General features: G+C 46.5%; 1 protein-coding gene across 1 annotated transcript in view; it reads left to right on the top strand.

The window, feature by feature from the left end:
* LOC147891213 (DNA-directed RNA polymerase I subunit 1-like) overlaps positions 1-23539 on the top strand; it is a 111553-nt gene that overhangs the window by 21441 nt on the left and 66573 nt on the right. Inside the window, exons 3-4 of the mRNA XM_087389257.1 lie at positions 20060-20219; positions 20381-20647. Coding sequence (XP_087245383.1) covers positions 20060-20219; positions 20381-20647 — 427 coding nt within the window. The remainder of the gene's footprint in view (positions 1-20059; positions 20220-20380; positions 20648-23539) is intronic.

Genomic DNA, 23539 nt, shown 5'->3' with positions numbered 1-23539 from the left:
CACTCAAAATAAAACCCTGGTGGAGATAATGAAATGGTGTAGAAAATATCACGGTAAATTCTGAAAATACTGTTGTAAAATGTCAGGATACTGTTGTAAGCTGAACTGAACAATAGAGTTGTACCCAAAGATTCGAACAGAGAAATCCAAAAGCGACTGGTCAACTTAGGGTCTCTGTCGGAAACGATATTCTTGGGCAATCCACGGTGTCGGAAGATGTGTTGTATGAAGAGTTTGGCGATGTCCGGAGCCTATGCACTTCTTTTGCAAGCAAAAAAGTGGGCCATTTTGGACAATCGATCAACAATTACCATAATCTAAGCGTTACCTCTGGAGGATTGTGGTAGTGTTGTAATAAAATCCATGGAAATACTTTCCCACCTTTCAGTTGGAAGTGGAAGAGGTTGAAGAAGTCCTGCTGGAAGTCATCGGCTTGCTTTCATTTGTTGACAAGATAAGCAAGATGTAACCATTTTGATGACGTCGCTTTTCATCTAAGGCCAGTAGTGTGTTGCATTGAGTAACCTGTAAGTCTTGTTGATGTCTGGATGGGCAGCATAAGGAATTACATGATGCTCTTTTAACAAAAGACGTCAAACATCCTTGTCATGTGGTACACAGACGCGATCTTGATAATACAGAAGGTCGTCCGTATAAGAATAGGATGAGAAAATCTTCTGTTCAGAAGTCGAAGGTTGATCTTTTGAAAGAACTTGTACTGCTGTGCCGAAGTCTTTATCATTAAGATACTTCCCTTTGAATGAATTCGGAACATCCATAGATAATGTAGAGATTACCATAGCTGATGCTAGAGTTAACCTGCTGAGAGCATATGCAACTACATTGCGTAGTCTTGGAATGTACTCAATGCTCATGTGAAAGTTGGCCAGAAACTCAACCCAGCGTGCTTGTTGAGCGTTCATTACTGGCTGAGTAAAGATATAGTTTAGAGAGTGATGGTTTGTCTTTACCACCGAGTTGGCTCCCATGAGATAATGTTTCCAAGAGCGATAAGCATATACAATGGCGAGAAACTCCTTATCATAAACCGGGTATCGGGTTTGGATATCAGAATGTTTATGGCTGTCAAAAGCAATAACTCTACCTTCTTGCATCAAGACTGCTCTTGTAGTGATGTCGAAAGCATCGGTCATGACCTCAAATGGAAGGTTTGGGTCAGCAATAGCCATAATTGGTGTGGTAGTGAGGGCTTGCTTGAGTTGTTGGAAACTATACTTTGTTTCGGGAAGCCACTGAAAAACTGCCCTGCTTTTCAATAATTCAGACGTAGGAGCTGCAATCTCGAAAAACTGAGACCTTTGTATGGTAGTAGTTTGCCAATCCGAGAAAAGAGCGGACATCATGAACATTCTTAGGAGTAGGCCAGTTTCGGATTACCTCGACCTTCTTGGGATCCACAGAGATGCCTTGAGCTGAAATAACATGTCCCAAATATTCGAGTTGGGTTTTGAAGAACTCACTCTTCTCAACGTTGATGTAGAGAGAATTTGCGCGGAGAACTTCAAAAACTTGGTGAAGATGTTGTTTGTGCTCATGTAAGGATCTGCTGAAAACGAGGATGTCATCGAGGTAAACGATGACGAACTTATCAAGGAAAGGCTTGAAGATGTCGTTCATTAGTGTCATGAATGTGGTCGGGGCATTGTTTAACCCAAAAGGCATGACCAAACATTCATAGTGTCCATACTTTGTTCGAAAAGCTGTCTTGTACTTATCGCCTTCTCGTATGCGGATTTGATGATAACCTGAACGAAGATCAATCTTTGAGAACTATGTTATGTGTAGAAGTTGATCGAGTAGAGTTCTGTGTTCTATTAGAACTCTGCTTCCCTGTGTTTTGGAAATCGGTAATGCGCTCTGCGTAAGTAATAGCGCCAGCTGTGTGGTGATGTTTGCTTTGAGGACATCAATGCGTAACAAGGGATTTAGGCCTAAGATGAAAGCATGAAGGCAGTCATCATCAATTAAACCATCAATCTCTAGCACCAATGTGGTGAACTGAGAGATGTAGGAAGACAGGGAGCCTGTTTGCTCCAAGTGTCGGAGTTTTGAACGTGCTTGGAAGTCTGCATTGGCAGGTATGAATTGCCTACGGAGCACGTGTTCAAAATGTTCCCAAATTAACACATTTTTTCCGTCCTTTAAGCGTCGTTGCCACCATTGGAAAGTTGTATCCTTGAGGAGGGAGGTTGCCAAGGCAATCTTTTTGCCTTCAGTGAGGTCGTCAGTATGAAAGTACATTCGCAGTTTTGCGAGCCATTGGTCAACTGTTCGGCGATTTCGTTGACCAATGTAGGCTTTTGGAAGTTTAATGTCAAGTCTTTTAGTTTTGGAAGCTTGGAGTAAGCGGTAGAGGGCACGAGTTCAGTGTTTTCTACCTCTAGTGGAAACGAGTCCACATAGTCGTCCGATGGCATCACGTCATCCTTTGTATGTGTGGTACCGCGAGAATCCTGGAGTCGTTGGACTTTCTGGACCAAGTCGGAGATGCTGTCCTGAAGCTGAGGAATTTGAAGTTGAAGTAATGCGTCGCCTTGTATGTTTTCTTGAGTCGCTTATCTCCGGAGAGGTTGCACGCGAGCGTTGCGACCTGTGAGAAGAGCACGAACCTACGCTCTAGTTTGTACCATTCTTGGAAGAAGATCCGGGCTGCTCCTTGAGATTGCTCATGTTGGAGGGGGCAGGCGAGGCAGGATGGAACCACCCGTGGAAATCTGGTAAAGGAGGTCCTGTCTGAGGTGACACTGGTGATGCGGAAATGGGTGTTACTGCTCGTGAGAGTACAGGGGTAGGTTGCAGAGTCCACGGATCTGAGAAGGGATAAGGAGCTTCTGTCGGGAGCGGAGGATATCTAGGAGAAGGAGTGCCTTCAGAGTAAATATTTGTCTTGTGGGAAGGTAAAACCTATTCAGGAGGATATCTGGGAGCTGAAGGAGGTGGAGAGTACCCTGTAGATGCTGAAGCTGAGGGGTAAAAGTCTCTCCAAAGATGGACAGCAAACTCGTGAGGAATATCAGGTTGTGGGTATCTATGTGTCTCGTGAAACACAACCTGGACTGTGCTGAGGAAGTAATGTAATTGAGGTGCCTCACGCAAAAGATATAGGATGTGGTCCAAGTCACTGGAAGGGCACGTGACATAAAAGACCCACGATGCAAAAGCTCCGAAATGGGCTGGTTGTGCAATTTGAACACGATATTGTGTGATAGATGATGCCTGAGGTGTCCTTGAAGGGACTGAGGCATTACCAGGGGTTTCCATGCTTTAAGGAGGGGGCTTTCATTTGCTGTAATTTGATAATGAGCAGCAAATAACAATATGAAAGCGAATCCTTAGAAAAAGAACGGAAAGAATCCACCTGGCATAGATTAGATCTGCTAGACTGTGCTGAAAAGCGTGTACCAGCAGTGGGCTTCGGGCTGGAAAGAGTACAACATCAATTGCGAGTTGAAGGAGGTCCTAATGTCGAGTTGGTAGAAGACAATAGTCAGGCTTCAAATTTCGAAATAAGGGTTTGCTGTAGAGGGAGGCGATTCAGCGACCAAACAGTCCGGTTGTGGGCAGAAATATGTCGCCAGCAATAGCACGATCAACCAGTTGGGGGTTGATCTGTTGATAGAGGCGAGATCTTGGAAAAAGAGGGACTGGTTGAAGTGATTTGCAGTAGAAGAAGATGGCGAATTTCTGGCACCTACGCCTTGTTTGCAGAAATCCGGGCAGCAAGATGATGATAGAGGCTGCAAAGGGGATCTGTTCGAACAAGAGGTCTTGTAGGCAGGTATGCAAAAGAGCCGGCTGACGCAGGCAATCGAGAACTATGCAAGATGGAGGCCTGACGAAGGGCACGGCTGGCTGCAAGAAGATGGCGCAATCATGTACGGCAGAAATAGGCGAAACAGATTTTAGGAATTCGCGTTTTGATTCGTGCGCCTATTGCTGGGTGGTGGTTACCAAATATTAAAATGTGGGTTTAGAGAACCCTTGGGTGGTCTAGGGTTAGGCCTTGGGTGTAGGGCTGGTTGCCCTTTTTAGGCCCTCTAGGCACCCTTTTGTAGGTTGGTGCTTGGTGCCAAAGGGTGTGTCTATTCTAAGGGGTATGATCCTTGGGATAGGTGTACCTTTTCATGAAGGGGTGTAACCCTATTTTAAAGAGGGGTGTCCCCACACGAAAAGATGTGTCTTTTTCACGATGGGGTGTGTCTCTTGGGTGAGGAGTCAAAAACTCTTCATCAAAAGGTGTGTTCGATGGTGAAAAAGGTGCATCCCTTGGTTTTGGGACAGCCCAAGCACATCAAAAGACATGATTTTTGTCGTGTCCATTCACATCAACTCGTGATGTGAGGGAGATAGAGAGACCACTGATGACTTAGGTGGGGTTGGCGCTAAGAATTTTAACGCTCATTCTCTCCATCTCTTCCATGCACCAAAGTGCGTGGATATCCTTCTAGCGGAAGTAGATATGTATGAGATAGGTGCTAGAAGGTGGGGGGCATTTCCTACAGGCAAGAGCGAAATTTGCTCTGATAGCACTGTAAGAAATCCTAGATTTACTATATTTAGAAATGTGCTAAGGAACAGAAAGGAGACTGAACTTTGGATATGCATGCATACCAGGCTGTGCTAATCCCACTCTCTTCCTCCTATTTGGAAGAGGAGATTGGAAAACGGAAGTTTGAAATGCAAGTACGATTGGGGGTTCAAATTGGGAAAATGCAGGAAGACATGTCTCGGATGCTAGATGCTAAGACCAGCCAATATGCATTGGGATAAAGGAGTTGGCAGATAAAGTGACCAGCTTACAAGCTGAGAATGAGGCCCTAAAAGCACGCACTCAACTGGAAGATGGTGAAATCCAGCCCCTTCTGAATGAATAACTGAATTTGCTCAAGGAACAGATGCAAACATTACAAGCACTAGAGGGGAAAGAGAATAATGCTTGCAAGGCTTTGGAGGATTCAAAGCAGAAAATACCGAACTCAAGAAGGATATGGCAGCCCTACAAGCCACCGTGCAAGGGAAACACGAAGAAATCTATCAGCAGCAAATAAATGAAGGGAAAACAAAAATGAAAGAGTTGACTGAAGTGGTCAAAAAAGGCAAATCAACTCCAAAAAAAGAGATCATCTCTGATGCATTAGAGGAGGAAAAAGGAGACACCACAAATCATTGAATGTCCTGGTTAGAGGCCTACCATTGGGTGACACTCTGATGGCGGATGCCAAGGCATTGATCACCAAAATGGGCGTCAATCTCACCTTTGAAGAATAGGCAAAGAAGATGCACTGTCTAGACCTATGGTACTGAGATTCAGGACAGCAGCAGATAGATCTACTTTTCACCTTTGAAGAATAGGCAGAGACGATGCACCGTCTAGACCTATGGTAGTGAGATTCAGGACAGCAGCAGATAGATCTACTTTTATGAGTATGAGAGCAGCGCTGAAAGGGACAAGGATTTATCTAGATGATGATCGTACGCTTCTACAGCAAGAACATCGTAGAGAAGGGATGGTTCAAGTTATGGCAGAAAGGCAGGAATGGAAGTGGGCTGTTTACAGAGATGGCAAAGTCATTATAAAGGATAGGCCAGCAAGGGAGGAAAGGGATGCTGTAGACACATGACGGTGTTGGACTGATATGATTGTGCCACAAAGCAGAGTAAAGATAGCTATATGGAACTGTAGTGGCACTCTTTAGTCAGATCCAGGAGGATTTTCAGAGACATACACTAATAGAGACATCATTTTCTACATGGAGACACACGAGAGCTCTGAGAGAGGGCTGCCTGTAGTAACAGGGTACACATGGGAATTGTCCTACAGGAAGACATCGAGGAGAGATACTAGAGTTCGAGGCTTTGGGGATGTAGCTGTGCTCTTCAAATCACATCTACGGCCGCTCATATTTGTGATGCATCGAGAGGAACATGCTTGATACATGTGGGTTTGATTGCAGCCACAAGATGCATGAGCCATTTTCATTGCAGTATGCTACTTTCCTCCATATCATCATCATATGCCCATGAGATCACCACAGAGGGGCACAGCCCATATGAGACGATATATGATGACATTACGGAGTTCTCTAGGGAGGGGAAGATCCTTCCTTTCGGTGACTTCAATGCAAGAATGGGGAGCAGACAGGTCAACTTGCTTGTCTTCGGAGACGACCATATTAGAGTGCTTGGGATTGACTCAGCAGAGCTTGGTTTAGTGAGACACTCAACAGTGACACCTAGAGTTCCTTGAGGTGTTTGCAGAGAGAGATCTGACAATCAACCTTGGGAAGACCAAGGTCATGATTTTCAATACCTCACACGCAGTTCTTCACTGGCACACCTTCACTTACCAAGGGGAGCCAGTGGAGATTGTACAGTCATACACTTACCTAGGGGGCAGTCTTTGCAGGTCTAGTCTTCACGATGACTCACGTAGCCATAGCTCGACTAGAGAGATTATGTTGTCAGACACATTTTCAGGACCCCCGATGAAGGGATGGCTATTCGACACACTAGTGAGACCGACAGCCATGTATACTGCATCCTTTTGGGGGGTGATCTATTAGCGACCACTGAGTGGCGGTGTTTCAAGAGGTTGCAGGTGATGATGGGCTCCAAGGATGATCTTGAGCAAAACCTCTGTCGCCCATGAGATCATACGGGCAGAGTTTGGCATGACACCGCTACAGGTCGATGCCATCTTCCAGACAGTCACCTATCTTCATAGGGTTTGGGTTCTACCTAGTGTCACATGTCTTGAGGATTGCAGGAACAGATGTGGGTCTCGTCGCGTCAATTGAGGATTGAGACAGGTACACCTAGATAGCAGTGGATCTGTAGACTATGCACCCTAGAGGAGGTGGAGACAGAGGAAGACTTCGTGGGTACTTGGCCTGCATACTGTGAGATGTTGTCTTCCATAGACTCATTGTTGTGCACTAGCAATTGGAGTTCAAGCTTGGATATGAATATCTTTTGGGATTGCTCCCTGCGCTCATGTAAGGTGTGTCTTGGCTGCATGGGTCATCGTGAAGACTGGCCCTACAAAGACTGTCCCTAGATAAGTGTTCTTAAGAATGTACAATTTCCACTAGCTCTCCTCTCTGTAGGTGAAACTATGTCGATGAAGTACTGGCCGGGAGGTGTTGAAGATCATAACGTTGTTTTACCAAGGTTAACCATCAGATCCCTCTCTCTACAGAACACCTTTAGGACATCTAGGTGTTTCTGTAACCCAGCTGTTGAGGAGGAGAGTAGGACTGTATTATCTGCGTATAATAGTACTTGTATCATCAGGTTGGCCAACCGCGATCCTTCGCCTCCTAGGCGATTAATGAATTTGTGATCTCATCAATATACAGCCCAAACAAGGTTGGTGAGAGTGGGCACCCCTGCTTCACCTCTATCGTACTCTCAACCCAGTCTAACAAGCCTTCAGGGGCACGTACTCTCCCTCGGACGGACTCATATAGACTCATCGCCCCCCAAATCATAATAGCTAGGATATGCATCTCTTGTAAGTGTATGATCATACGAGCTCGTGGGACGGTATGAAAGGCCTTCCAAAAGTCTACAAAGCAAGCGTAGACTTTTTGGTGCCACGATCGTCCCTCCTCAATGACTGCCCGTGGAGTAAAGATATGATCCAGAGTGGAGTGTGCTCTCCTAAAGCCGGCTTGCCCCAATGCCTGCTGCCCATGCGACTCTGTGTAGGAGCTGATCTCTCTCTGTAGTACCAACTTGTAGATCTTGGACAACGAGTGGATAATCATGAGAGTGCGGTAGTTCCCCCTTGTCCATGGGATCTCCTGCTTTGTGTATCGGTACAATGTTAGTGGTGCTCCAAGCAGAAAAGAAACCATGACATACTGCATGATTGAACATCTGTGCTAAGATCGGGGCCAAGACCTCTTGTCCATGTGCGAAGGGCTCAGTCCATAGGTCCTCATGGTCCTGGGCTCTCTGACTGTGGAGCCGATGTAATGCAGCTCTCATGTTCTGTGGGGTGAATAGGATGCAGGTTGCGGTCATATCGGGTGGTGTTTGAGCCGGGAAAGAGCGGTCATATCGGGTGGTGTTTGAGCCGGGACATCATAGAGGGATGTCGCATAGGTGTGCCACACCTTTGGATCTGTAATGGGTATAGGTGGCTTCCCCTCAGATAGGAGCCCCCATTGCAAAAGTGGGGTCAACTCCATGAAACGATCGGATCACCTCATCCATTCTATGTGAGAGGAAAGCTTGCCTCTTACGCCGCGTCAAGCATCGTGAAATCCGCTGTGCCTCATACCCCGTCAAGTGTCACAAGGCCTGCTCCCATATGAGGGCAACATGTTCCAGGTAGGGTGGCACTCGCAATATCTCTTCTATTTCTTCTTTGGGTGACCTTGGTATTTCCTGTTGTGGCATCTGTATTTCCTCTGCAGGCTTAGGAGACAACAATGTGGCTAACTGTTCATCACATATTATGATGGGTATGTGTATATGTTGAAGGTAATTATGAGGCAGGATTGCTTTGAAGTATGACAAACACAATATTTGAGGTACCCAAACAATATGCATTAACCCCCTGCTGACCAGTCAACTGCAATACACAGAAACGGAGGCAGCCACATAACTAACATACAACCAGCAGAAACAAAGCATCCTGCAAAGAAAGTTTACCAATCCTGTTTAACAATACTTGATCCATGGATCTGATTAAATAAAATCCAATATACCTAAAGCACGAAAACAACATTTTTGAAGTAATGCATAAAAAGAAAAGGAAGATCTTTCATTTATATCTGATTTACAACAACACAAAATTGAAACTCATACGTGAAAAGAAAAGGGAGATCTTTCATTACATATCTGGTCTACAAAATAGAGTTCAAGGTCGTCGTGGTTACTTCATTTGTAGTAAATCTACTTTGAGAGTGTCGAGATCCTTCAAACGGGCCATTTGTAGTAAATGTACTGTGAGAATGTCGAGAGCCTTGAAACTGCTCTACTCCTCACCCTGTATCCGAATTGAAGCCACCCAGAAGTAGGATCTCTCGCTGTTTGGAGAACTCCAAGATATCATCAAATCTCGTATCGGGGAGAGAGAGAGAGAGAGAGAGAGAGAGAGGTGTATTAACGTCTTCATGAGATCTTGCGGGTCTATGAGACAAGATACAAGATATATGTAACCCATACAAGCCACTGTGGGCTGAAGCAAAGGGCTCACTAAGGCCCTTGCTGAGTACTAAGTGCTAAAAATGATAAAATGCAAATGTGCAAAAAGCTAGTACAAACAGGAGCAGTCAACTGCTAAGAACCAGAGCTCCAAATACATGTGGAGGCTCTATATAACCCAGCTCCCTGGTGGTCCTCTTATGTGATGCAAACAGCTCACGTATCTGCGTCTGTCGGGCTGTCTCCTTTGGTGGCGGGGGGGCGTGCTCTCATGGATCTCTGTATCCGATGGGCTACATTGAGAGTAATGCCTCGTCTCTGGTGGTCTCCTCTGAGGAGGGCTGAGATGGGTCGAACCTCAATCGTGCGTGCTCTGGTCGTCCCACGTGTCGTGTGTGGTCTCCGTATCTCTCGTCCAATCGCCTCACTGCTGATCCATAGTGCTCTCACCTCCTCTAGCTCCTCTCCCACGATCTCATATGGTGTTGACTTGGATGTGTAAAATCAGTGACGCGTGTTTGTGCTTGGTCTAGCTTGGTGTCCTGAGGCATCGATTGTAGTTGATCTATGACCTGCCGCACGAGGGAATCTCTGTGTCTCCGCATCTCAATCAAATAGAGCCCAATGCAAACTTGGTCGAGGAAATGTATTAGTTGAGTGAGTGGTCCGAAACCGAGCCCCTCCTGAAAGAGACAGTGGTATCGCCCTCGGATCTCATAGTGGGCCAAACAAACATATAAAAAATGCTCCTCTGTCTCGACTTCCCCCGTCGTGCATAGTTTGTAGATCCGTTGCTCTCTAGGTATGCCGGCCGCTCTCCCAGCCTCAATCCGCAGCTGGCGGGATGAGACTCGTATCTGTGTGATAGCAATCTGCAAGGCGTGTGAGACTCTCCTATCCTCGAGGCACTGGGGCGTGATGATGAGACCATGCTCCGATATGCTCAGAAAGTGGTCATGGCAGAACTGTTTCTTGGTGGGGAACTCCTGATCCCCCCCCTAAGCCCGAGAAGTGTGAAGCTAGAGAAGGTCTAACCGTATGATACGATTAATCTCATCATGTGGAAGGAGCTCTGGTGGTGCATCCATGTTGTACTGAAAGGGAGGGATCCTATCCATCTGGATATCGTGGCTATCAAACCAAGTGGACGCCCGCGCATACCATGATGTATCAAAACCTCTCTTTGCGAGGCGTCGGGCTGACTCCAATGCCAATTTCGGTAATCTTGACTGAGGTAGGGCCCAAACTCTGTTGAGAGAAGTCACAGTCTGGAAGAGGGCGTCTACCTAGAGAGGTGTCATGGCGAACTCTGCCTATATGATCTGATGGGGAACTGAAGGCTTACTACGGATCATCCTAGATCCCATGATCACTTGTAGCCTCTCAGATCCCTTCCAATCAGTAGCTAAAAGGTCACTCCCCCAAAAAGGTGTTGCATACATGGCAGTTGGTCTCACGAGAGTGTCAAAAAGCCAACCCTTCATTGGTGGATCCTAGAAATGCGCATGGAAACATTCTCTCTCTAATCGGGCCAGGGCACCCTTCCCTCGTGTGAGTCGTGCTTTGGCAGCATGGGTCATCGAGAAGATTGGTCTCTTGAATACTGCCCCTAGGTACGTGTAGGACTGCACTATCTCCACTGGCTCCCCTTGGTAAGTGAAACTATGTCGATGTCGATGTCAATGAAGCACTGCTTGGGATGTGTTGAAGATCATAACCTTGGTTTTCCCAAGGTCGAATGTCAGGTCCCTCTCTCTGCAGAACATCTCCAAGGCCTCCAAATGTTTTTGCAATCCCTAGGCTGAGGATGAAATGAGGACTATGTCATTTTCATAAAGTAGTATCTCTCCATCAAATCAGCCAATAGGGAGCCCTCTCCTCCTAGGTGATCAACAAAGGATGTGATCTCATCAATGTATAGTCCGAAGAGAGTCGATGAAAGGGGGGAAGCCCTGCTTCACCCTTATGGTGCTTTCAACCTAGTCTGATGGGCCCCCAGGAGCACGGACTCGCTCTCTAACGGACTCATATAAACTCATCACTCCCCAGATCATTACCTCTAGGAGATGCAGCTCCTGTAGTCGCCTGATTAGGCGAGAGCGAGGGACTGTGTCAAAAGCCTTCTAAAAGTCCATGAAGCAAGTGCAGACCTTCTTGCGCCTCAAAATGTGGTCCAGTGTGGAGTGTTGTCTCCGAAAGCTTGCCTGCCCAAGAGCCTGCTGTCCATGGCCCTCTATATGGCTATTGATCACCCTCTCCGGTACTGATCCATAAATCTTAGCTAGAGTGTGGCCAATCATATGTGTGTGTGTGTGTGTGTGAGAGAGAGAGAGAGAGAGAGAGAGTTTAGTAAAGTCTTCGGAAGATTGATGGGTCTATGAGACTGTGAAAAACCCTATGAAATGAGCTGTGGTAGTGGAGCTACTAAACGAGCATCCACACCAATGCAAAATGGCAGTACTAAGTCCTAAGTACAAGATAGTCATGTCGGTAGTCAACTATATATCACTCTCAGCATCATCATCAACATCGTCATCATCATCAACCACAAGACGTTAGGATGGATGAGGCAGTGGAGGCATGAGGTCAGTAATAGAGTGCTGTCTCCCCCTCAAAGGTGCAGTCCTGGCACGTCTCCTGGTCGTAGCTTTGCGTCTAACTAGGGCCACTGTGACCCCCGTCGGTCGGGCTCCAACTCTAAACAAGGAGGGGTGTCCCCCAGTGTGGTCTGTGTATCAATCCTCTGTCTGAGCTGTCGGGTCACCGGCTTCGGATCACGGTCATGTCGAGGCCTCGTCCCGCGTGGGTCTACGTGGTCTGGCTGAAAGAACTCCGTGATAGAGCTCTGAGAGGGATCAGTTGAGGAAGAAGTTTGATCATGTCTCCGTGCTTGGAGTATCCTCTCGTGGTGTCTCACTGTCTCATGAATGAAACCTGCCAAACATTGCTGGTCTGGGTAGGAGAGGAAACGGGCCAAATCCCATAGCTATCTCTGGTTGACCTCGTGTGATAGGAGGGGATAAAACGGAGCATCCATACTGTACTGGAATGGAGGTAGTCTGTCCATGTGGAGTCCCAACCCCCCAAACCATCTGTCTGTGCGTGCATACCAACACCTCTGGTCTCCCCCTGCTACAAGTGCCATCGAAGAGGACAGTGCTAGCCATGGTAGCCTGCTATGCCCGTCACCTAGAGGTGTAATCAAGTAGTAGAAACGCCCTCGGATCTCATAGTAAACATGACATCTGAAGATGAAGTGCTCCTTTGTCTCAACCTCCTGCATGTGACATAATGTGCATATGCGCCTCTCCCTCGGTAGTCACTCAGCTTTGCCGCTCTCAATACGAAGTCTATGTGAAGAGACCCGAAACTTCTCAATAGAGATCCTCAATGAGTGGGGTAAGTAGATCTGCGTATACCCTGGGGGGTCAATGAAACCCTCAACTATGATATGTAAGAAGTGATCTCTGTAGAAGCTAAGCTTCACTAGGAGTTCACTCGGTCCCAACTAGGTGCGAAATGTGTGTAGCTGTAAGAGATCTCACGGATAACCTGGTTGACCTCGTGTGATAAGAGGGGAGAAAACGGAGCATCCATGTTGTACTGGAAGGGAGGTAGTCAATCCATGTGGAGCCCCAGCCGCTCAAACCATCTCTCTGTGCGTGCATATCAGCATCTCTGGTCCCCTCATGCTACAAGTGCCATAGAAGAGGACAGTGCTAGCCATGGTAGCCTGCTACGCCCAGAGGTGTAATCCCCATACTCCCTGACTCGGTACAGATACGTGATGACCTGAAATGCAGCATCTAGCTGTAATGGGGGTGACCCAAACTCAACCTGAATGATCTGGTGAGGAACGGATGGCTTACAACGAATCATCCGTGATAACATGAGAACCTGTAGCTGCTCCACACGGGTCCACTCTGTATCCGACAAATCTGGCCCCCAACAAGGGCTGCCGTACATCCCCGCTGGATTACCAAGGAGTCAAAAAGCAACCCCTTGGTCCGTGGATCCTGAAAGTGCGAGCGGAAGCACTGCCTCTCTAGTCTGGCCAACGAAGCATATCCTCTGCCCAAGCGTGCCTGCATCGCGGGTCTCATAGTGAAGCTGGGTCCGGAAAAGATGACCCCAAGATAAGTGTATGATGCAACTACGTCAACAGGGGACCCATCAAATGCAAACTGCTCCTGGTGCATAACGGCTCGAGATGTATTGAAGATCATAACCTTGGTTTTACCCAGGTTGACCTTCAAATAATGAGACTCACAAAAGGACTGTAATGTGTCAAGGAGTCTCTGGAGCCCCTACGGGCACGCTGATCCAGATATTGCTTTACGCAAATGACGTGGCTCTCTTGTCTGTCGAGGAAGACAAGAGAGCCACGTCATTTGCGTAAAGCAATATCTGGATCAGCGTGCTCGCAAGAGAGCAACCTACCCCCCCCTCCCATGTGTTTGCATCACTGTCTCAAGCTCATCAATGTAGATACCAAACAAGAGAGAGAGAGAGAGAGAGAGAGAGAGAGAGAGAGAGAGATTAACGTCTGCAAGCGGCCTCGCGGGCCTATGAGACAAAGTGCGAATCCAAGAAGTACCTCATACAAGCCACTGAGGGCTGAAGCAAAGGGTTCACTAAGACCCTTGCTGAGAACTGAAGCTGAAAAACAGAGAGAGAGAGAGAGAGAGAGAGAGAGAGAGAGAGAGAGAGAGAGAGAGAGAGAGAGAGATGTATTAACGTCCGTGGAAGGCCTCGCGGGCCTATGGGACAAAGTGCGCAAAAAGAAAAAACTCATACAAGCCTCAAGGGGTTGGAGCAAAGGGCGCGCTAGGGCCCTTGTTGTGTACTAATTTATCCTAGCAAAATCATAATCAGTCAAGTGTCAACTGAATCAAGTCAATCTATCAAGTACAAACTAAGTCAAGTCAATCTTAGAACTGGGACTCAGAAACCGAAGTTCGTCACAGTGATGGCTCTCTAGTGAGCCGTGAAGATATCTCGTATCTGTGTGTGTCCTGATGTCTCACGCTGTGGCAGGGGACGTGGTCTCCTCGATCTCTGAACTCACTGGGCTATGTCCAGAGTGACCCCTCGTCTCTGTCGGTCCCCCCTAAGGAACGTTGTGATAAGTCGTACCTCAATAGAATGTGCTCTGGGCACTCTCTATCTCGCACGTGGTCTCTCCAGCCCTCTCTCGGCGGCATCGTGTCGGCTCTCTCTACTGATCTAGGCTACCCTCGTGTCAGCTAGCTCCTCCTCTTCCACTCCACTGTGTCCTAGGGCTGACTCAAATGTATAGAAGTTTGAGACGCGTCACTGTGCCTGGTCAGCCTCTATGTCCTGTGGTCTACCCCCCTCCTACTGCTCTCTGATTTGTTGTCGCAAAAGTCTCTCAGTGCCGGCGCATCTCCATCAGATAAAGCCCAATGGAGACCTGGTCGTGATAGTGTACCGAAGCCATTCCCCTCCAGATAGAGACAGTGGTAGCGTCCTCAGAGTAGGCTGGACAAACACAAAAAAAGTGCTCGTCTGTCTCAACCACCCCTAGCGTACATAGCGTGCAAATCTGCTGCTCTCTAGTTATGCTTGCGGCTCTCCCTGCCTCAATCCTCAAATGGTGGGACGAAACTTGCATCTCCCCAATGGCAATCCTCAATGCATGTGAAACTCTATGTCCTTGAGATGCTGGGTTCTGATGACGAATCCCTACTTCGATACTCTCAAGAAGTGGTCGTGGTAGAACTAGGCCTTGGTGGGGAGCTCCTGGTCCCCCTTCCCAAGTTCGAGATGTATGGACCTGGAGGAGATCTAACCGTATGATACGGTTGATCTCATCTCGAGGGATCGACTCAAGAGGTGCGTCCATGCTATACTGGAAGGGGGGGAGCTTGTCCATTTGGATACCTTGTCTGGCAAGCCGTGTGGATATGCGTGCATACCATGTGTCAGCACCATCCTCTGCCAGTTGTTTGGATGACTCTAGGGCTAACCTTGGAAGTCTCCATTGAGGTAAGTCCCAAACTCTGTGAATGAAAGTCATTTTTTGAAAGATGGCATCAATTTGAAGGGGTGTCATGGTGAACTCTGCTTGCACTGCCTGCACTATCTCATGTGGGACTGAGGGCTTGCACCGGATCATCCTGGATCCCATAATCACTTGTAGCTTCTCCAATTTCCTCCAGTCTGTCCTCTGGAGATCGCATCACCAGAAGGGTGCAGCATACATGGCAGTTGGTCGCACTAGCGTATCGAAAAGCCTGCCCTTTGTCGTTGGATCTTGGAAACACTGTCGCTTGAGCCGAGCCAAAGCACTATGCCCCCGTGTGAGTCGTGCCTGGGCTGCATGGTTCATCATGAAGATGGGTCCTGTGAAAACTGCTCCCAAATAGGTGTAGGATTGGACTATCTCCACTGGCTCAGTGCGATAGGTGAAAGCACTGTGTTTGAGGTGTTGAAGACCATAACCTTGGTCTTCCCAAGGTTGACTGTCAAGTCTCTCAGGTATATGAAAGACCGATGGGTCTATGAGACTGATAAAAACCTGATACAAACAAGCAAAAGGGTGGAGCTACTAAGCGAGCATCATCACCCATGCTGACTGCTATGCCCTAAAATACACAATCATATAGCATCAGTGGTGTCATCAACATCATCCTCATAAGTACAATGTGACCTCATGATGGTGTAGGTGTCAAGGGGGACTCGTGGGAAGGGCGAGATTGTGATGATGTGTAGCCCATGATGAAGCGCTGGCGGTTGTTTGTGGGTGCGGTCCGTCTCGATCTCTTGGCGATGACCCTGCTCCTGACCAAAGCTATTGTAACTCCGGTGGGCCGTGCTCCAGGTCTGAGCAAGGAGGGGAGGTCGCCAATAGTCCGGAAGGCTACATCTAGCTGCAAGGGGGTAGCTCCAAACTCAGCCTGGATGATATGGTGTGGCATTGATGGCTTGCCTTGGATCATTTGCGAGAGCAAGAGGATCTGTAATCGCTCTACTCGAGCCCACTCCGTGTCTGAGAGCTTTGGTCCCCAACAAGGGCTGCCATACATGCCCGCTGGTTGAACTTAGGAGTCAAATAGGAGAGCCTTGGTTTGAGGGTCCTGAAAATGTGAATGGAAACAGTGTCTCTCCAATCGGGCAGTGAGGCGTAGCCTCTACTCAAATGGGCTTGCATTGCTGGTCTCATCGTGAAGATCAAGCCAGAGAAAGTGGCACCTAGGTAGGTATACGAGGAGACAATCTCAACCGGCTCCCCATTGAAAGTGAACTGCTCCTTGTGCATGGCTGCTCGAGATGTGTCAAAGATCATAACCTTGGTTTTGCGACCTTCAAATTGCGTGACTCACAAAAGGCATACGATGTCTCCAAGTGTCTCTAGAGCCCCTCAGGAGAGGAGGACATCAGCATCATGTCATCTGTGTATAGGAGGATTTGAACCAAGGTACTTGCGAGAGAGCAAACAGTCCCCCCAAATGTCCTCATAAAGGTCTCGAGTTTGTCTATGTAGAGGCCAAACAAGGTTGGTGACAACAGGCAATCTTGTTTGACCCCAATGGTGCTCAGAATCTCCTTTGCCCATCCGGCAGCTGTTTGAACTCGACTGAGACTCTCTCATAGAGTGCCATAACAGCCCATAAGATCTCCTGGTCATACCCCAGCTCCTGTAGGCGTCTAATGAGGTGAGCCCGTGGGACCTTATCAAAGGGTTTTGCGGAAGTCCACAAAGCAGCAATATACCTTCTGCTTCCGTGATCTGGCCTCCTCTATGCTGCTCTGCTGTGTAAGCACGTGATCCATGGTCCCATGGCCCTGTCGGAATCCAGCTTGCACCTTTGCTCTGAGTCCTTGCATCTCTGCGAACCGGCTAACCTCTGTATCAAGTATTGATGCATAAATCTTGGGCATGACGTGCCCAATCATAATGGTTCTGTAGTTTCCTGGGTTCATGGGATCCCTTGCCTTGTGAATAAGAGTGATAGTGTTAAGGGTCCAGGGGCGTGGGAAGCCAAGGCAAACTGCGTCATTGAAAAGCTTGGCTAGGATATCAATCCCATATGCAACAAATTCAGTGCAGAGCCCTTCGTGATCTTTCGCTCGACCATTGTGACGTTTCAATGCCGTGTCCTTGATGCCATCTCTAGGGAATAGGGTGCAAGTGGGGGGGGTGGGGTGAGTGCGATAGATCCGGGGCGGGCTGGTGTGGGACATCATAAAGGTTGCGTGCATATGCGTGCCAAATTCGGGTGTCGGTGAGAGGAGAGGGTGATTTTCGCTCAAGGAAGTTGCGCCAAAAAGCATTGGAGTTGTTACTAAATAGTGAGGTAGTGAGGGCATAAAGTCAGAAATAGAGTGCTGGCGGCTGGTTGCGGATGTGGTCGTCTCTTGGTCGTAGCTCTGCGTCTGATAAGGGCTACAGTGACCTCTGTCAGTGGAGTCCCAACTTTGGACAGGGAAGGAATATCCCCAAGTGTGATCTGTGCATCAACCCTCAGTCTGAGTTGTTGTGTCGTTGGCTCGGTGTCACGATCGTGGCAGGGCCTCATCCGGCAATGGAACCACTGTAACCGGCCTTCAATTTCCTAAAGGGCAGTAGACCATAACTTGCATTGCATATTCATTATTCACAGCCTCATTGCATCATTTCCAACCACTTAACTTAAACAACACCACTTATAAAAGAATTTGAGAAATAATTGGATGGAGGCTAGAGTGCCCCTGCTCAATGAAAGCAGGAGTAACAGGCAGCTAGGAGAGGGGAAGGAAGAGAGGGATTACGAGCTGGAATCAGAGAGAGAGAAAGAGCAAGAGGATCACGGGCAGGAAAGAGAAGATGAGCAGGCCGCACAGCAAAGGAAAGGGGCTGTACAACAGGAAATAAACGTCCGTACAGCAGCCTGGAGTCTGTGCAGCAGCAGCAAATTAGCGTCCGTACAGCCAGCAGATTAACATCCGTACAACCTGCCTTGGGAGTCGTGAAACAGCCCGTACAACAGGTACAGCAGCGATGGAAACTCCGTGCAATCAGCCTTGGGATTCGTGCAACTTGAAAGATCCCGTACAGCATGCGTTGAAAGGCCGTACAATCTGCCTTGGATCCTGTACAGCAGCACCAATGGGCCATACAGTCCGTACGGGGCCTTTAATGAAGCACATGCAGTCCGTACAGCTGCCTCGAAATGCGTGCAACAGCAAATAATGTGGGGAAAAAGGCGATCTCCAAAAAAAAAATGCGTGAAAAATGAATCACACCCATAGAAAACGTATGTTGGCCTTGGAAGGAGAGGAAGAGGGTAGGTATGCATGAGGGGCTGCCACGTGGCCCCCTCATTAATGCTCTAACCCTTGCAAACCAATGAAACATTGGTTTGCCCCTCACATTAAAATTCTAACCCCTTCTAACCAATGAAACATTGGTTTCCTTGGGCCTAACTTTAAGACCCCTCTAAACCTTGCCTTGCCCCTATCAAGTAGGCCTAGTGTGTGCACCTAGGGACTTTTGGGAAGTGTCGCTTCCCCTGGGCTAGCCCCCTAAGCCAAAGTTAGTCACGGTTCATAACTTCACGTCCCCGTGACACTCGTGGTGTGGGAGTCCGCATGGTCTGTGTCTGGAAGAACTCAGTGATCGAGCTTGGAGAAGAGTCTATCAAGGAAGTCCGCTCGTCTCTCCGTGATCGAAGTAGATGCTCGCGGTGCCCGATTGCCTCGTGAATGAAGGTGGCTAAGCATCTTTGGTATGGAAAGGAGAGAAAGCGGGACAATATCCCAGAACTGTCCCTGCAGAGGCAATAGAAGCGTCCTCGAATCTCATAGTATACTCGGCATCTGAAAATGAAATGCTTCTCCGACTCTATCTACTGTATGCCACATAATGTGCATATGCGCGTCTCCAACCCTCAGCCCTGCCACTCTCTGTGCGAAGTCTATGTGAAGAGAGAGAAAGAGATATGATATGATATGATTGTATTAACGTCCTCGTGACACCCTTCAGGATCTATGGGACAATGATCACTATCAACAAGAAGTGATTGTTTACATCCATTGAAAGAAAATAGCATAAATAAAGGCATAAATGTGCTATGCGGTGAGTACTTGTTGTGCTAGCCTGTGTGCTAGACCAAGTACCTTGTTGCGATATTCTAAAATTTCCTTTATGTAGTTGCCTAGCTCTTTGGCTGGCCTCTCCAGTAGGGATTTCAGGTTGCTTCTATTGCCCCCATAACATTCTCTGATTTGCGCATATGCTCGACATGTTAGGAGTACATGCTGCTCATTTTCTACTTCTCCTGCAGGGCAGATTTTACATATTCTTTCCTCTCTTGGTACCCTGGGTCTTGCTCATCTTCCCCTCTCCACCTCGAGATCATGTGAGCTGATTCTGATTTTGTAGATTAAATGTCTTTTAAATATTGAGAGAGAGAGAGAGAGAGAGAGAGAGAGAGAGAGAGAGTCCATATATGATAGACTTTATATATTAATAATTATGCATACAGTTTATTATACACTTTATATATTATGTATTTTTAATGTATAACTAGAGCGCGTTTCTAGGCAAACTTCAAACAATATCTCAAAACATTTATAACAAAACCTTTGAAGCGCATTCTGTAAAACATCTGGTAACATTGTATAGAATGCAATTTTACATAGTTATATCATGATGTAAGAGTCCAAAACTTTAATTCCTACATTGTCTTTTGTTTTTACTTTCCATTGACAAGGAATTGGAACGAATTAAGTTTGATGTTATGACTGTCATCGGATTATAGTGGTAAATAATGTACCGATTGCATCCCTCTTACTTTTAGCCTTTTTAAAATTTGATCTTTTGTATGGTCCTTTCCAACTTTTCCATTGAGAAGCCTTTTTCTTGCTGAATGTGCAGTTGTATTACATGTGGAGAAGGGACTCTTCAGTGCCCTGGCCACTTTGGCCACATTGACCTGATCTTACCTCTCTACAATCCGTTGGTATTCAGAATGCTTGTCAAGGTTCTCAAGCACGTGTGCATATTCTGCCATCATTTCAAAATGAGCAACAAAAGGGTAGGAAGCACTAGTCTGCAAGCATTTGCAACCATGTGTACAGCTAAGAAAGAGTTTGTGTAAAAAATTAATGGATCCAATCATGTGAAGTTGCCTGCATTCAAAGAAGGGCATTCATTTCTAAAATTTTGTTTTGTTCCCATTGTTTGCTCCTGCTTCAGGTTCAAATTTTTGCTGACCGATTGGAAATGCTTTACAAAGGTGAAAAGATTGATGACAGTTCTGAAGTCCTGGCCGACTCTGAGCAAGCGGATGCTGGGAAAGAAAATGCATTGCAAGTTAGAGAAAAGCTTTGGACTTCAGATGTACTCAATACAACAAAAGATCTATTAAGTGAATTTTTGGGTGAAATGCCCAAAAGCAAATGTGAGAATTGTGGGGCAAATGTTCCAGCAATTAAAAGTGAAGGTGTGGGGAAGATATTTCAGGTTTGCAGTATTTTTTAGTGGAATTTTTGGTCTCCTTTGATGGCATTGTGTTTCTCCTTGTGACGGATATAATAGATGGACCATTTCTGAATTTGCTTACCAATGCTTATGCTTGGGTGCTGATGAGAACCATAAGCGTAGCTTTGCTTACTAAGTTATTTTTATTATATATTTGTCTCATTTACGCAATTTTGTTCAAATTCGCTTACAAAATCCCTTATTCCCTTTGTTCTTTCTCTTGTTTCATAAAAAAATTAATTTGTAAGATTGGATAGATTCTAGTCTTATGAAGCTGTACATTTCTAAGTTTGTTAAAAAGATTGAAGTTTTATGGGTTGGGTCTAGTCAAAGGGGTAGGAAATAGGAGGGTATTGCTGCTCCACGTTTCTCCTTTCTTTGTCTCTAATGTATGGACCAGTTACTCAGTCAGGTCCATAGGTCCTCTATGAGGGAGCGGATTTGGACAGGGCCATTCTCATTCTCAAGGGAGGCACTTAGCTTATCATTCTAGATGCAGTGGGGATTTCCTGACACAGACGCCAGGTCCCCTCCATAGACTCGACTTGGGAGATCATCTCTAGTTTTGCTGCTTGGCAGATTTGGACATCCAGATTTCAGATGCACAAAGGCACTTGATGGGACCTAGACCTTTATTCTCAGTCACACTTAGTGATTTGGCAAAATATTATACACACCCTCATGGCCGCTGCAGCAGAGTTTAGGGGTGATCACGTCCGGCCGAGGCTAGGGGGCCTTCATGAGAGAGTGGGACCATGGTTTATTTTTAACTTATACTGCCACAAGGCCCTCATGGCATTTCCTTTCTTTTGCTTGGTTATTAGTCTCACCTTTTCTCTGTTGCGGCCTGCTGGTATTGTGATAATTCTTTCTATCTTAAATGGTGCGTTGCCCTATCAGCTAGATCTAGATTTAGATGCTCGTTGGGGAGAGACTAAAATGAAAATGTTTAGACTTCACAAGCAGTTGTAGCTTGAATGAAGAGATTTTGGACTACCTTTTGATTAGCCTTCTCCTTTAGTGCTAGCCTTCATCATGGCTGAGTCTGCCCTTCACCTCCGGAGTGCCGACAGAAACTCACTTTGTATAAATGGATGCTCAAGTATGTGTGGGTGTGTGGATTTGTATGTGTGAGAGCATATTTTTATACTATGGTCTACACCCACTGTTGGGCGCTGATGACGTCAGTGGGGATGTCATAGTAGCTAGTCCCTGCTATGGAGTTTATGGTTTTCAACCTTGTGAGTGACTCTCATGAGATTGAAACTGCACTATGTTGTGTTTTTAGAGGATGAGTTTGGGAATGTTCCTGGATTCATCTAGGTATATCACCTTTTCTCTGTTCGATTTATTAGACTTTTTTCATTGTAGGATTTTCCCATTTCCGTGTATTTGGTCATAGTGGCCCCAAGAAAGAAAAAGTTGACTTTGAATACTCAATACCTCAACAGTTGTTATAACTTTGTGTTGAAAAGTCGAATTTGGGACAGATAGTGTTTACACAAGTTGCAGCTGTTCCCCCTCTGCGTGACTTGTCTCTTCTCTACCTTTCTTTGGTCGCCATCCTCCTCGCCATCCTTCTCTTCTCCTTGCCTCCCCTACGACCAGCCCTAACCAGCCCCATTGTTGCTTTTCCAGCTTGCTGCTCTTCACAGCTTGTTGTCCCCCCTAGCTACTCTCTCCGAGCCTGCTCCTATTCTGCCTCCCTTCTCAGTTTTACCTTACTACCTCCACCTCTCCTAGGAATCGACTGTCATTAGACAGCATGGTATGATCCTTTCTCCACTGGACTTCCCACCCTCGCTTATGCCAAGAGAGGGTCCATGCTTCTTCCTCTTGCAGATGTGGATTGTTAGCTGGGGCCTTGGTTGTGTTACTCATCACTGTCGAAGACAGATGATTCGTAACTAGTTTCATCCTGGGGTCTCTGGGGGGACCCATTGAAATATCTTTATATTCAGGAGTTTTAGGGGTTGTAGTAAGTTACACAAGTTACTTCTAGGTAATAATTTTTGGTTTGCGGCACTTGGGACTAAGGGAGGGACTTGCATTTTGGTTTCAACCACCATCCTCCCACTTGTGGTTGGCCATGATATCATCTTTCCATCAGGGATCAGTGGATCATTGTATTGATAAATCGATGTAAAATCGGCTTTCCTCAACCAAATGCTCCCAATAATAGATAGGAAAGAGTTCTTTTCAGCATGGAGCTGCTCCCTTGGGCCCCTATTGCTGATTCTTGGGTCATTGGAGGTGACTTCAACATGGTGGAGTTGCCTATAGACAAAAAAGGGAAAAGAGAACGTAGTATTCACTCTCTTGAGAGAGCTTCATGGGATGCATTCATCTTTTAATTCAGAGGCAAAGATGAAAACTCCATCTTTGTGAGCTTGTGTCTCCATGACTTCTTTAGCCGTTCCCTGTGATGCTCTAGCTGCATGTGTGTAAGGTCCTTGTTGACATATATGGGATACATTACAACATGCATGCAACAAAGACTTGTGTTTTGCAGGCTTGTTAACTGCTATAATTGTTTTGCAACAATTTGAGCGGGAATCATGAAACGGCTTTTGTTGATCAAATTTGTAAATTTCTACAGTCAAAGTTTATGGCTTTTGCATTTCTGCAGGGTATTGCACTGAAGCTCTGCAAGAGATTAATCATTTGTGGTGTAGTTTGATTGAACAAATGTTTAGTGATGCATATAGCATCGAGGGCTCTTTTAATTATTACATGTGGAATCAGAATTGCGTGCTTTCTCTTGACTTGTAGGAGATTATAGATGTCAACAAAGAAGAAGCCAAAAGCAGGTGCTAATGAGATTTGTATTCCTTGACGAAGAGATATTGAAGGTTCAAGGTATAGCTCAATTTA

The sequence above is a fragment of the Dipteris shenzhenensis genome, chromosome 18 (genome assembly GCF_047967505.1).
Source record: "Dipteris shenzhenensis isolate YYH24624 ecotype China chromosome 18, Dip_SZ_1.0, whole genome shotgun sequence".
Classification (NCBI taxonomy): Eukaryota; Viridiplantae; Streptophyta; class Polypodiopsida; order Gleicheniales; family Dipteridaceae; genus Dipteris; species Dipteris shenzhenensis.
This window is presented reverse-complemented; position numbering and strand designations above follow the sequence as displayed.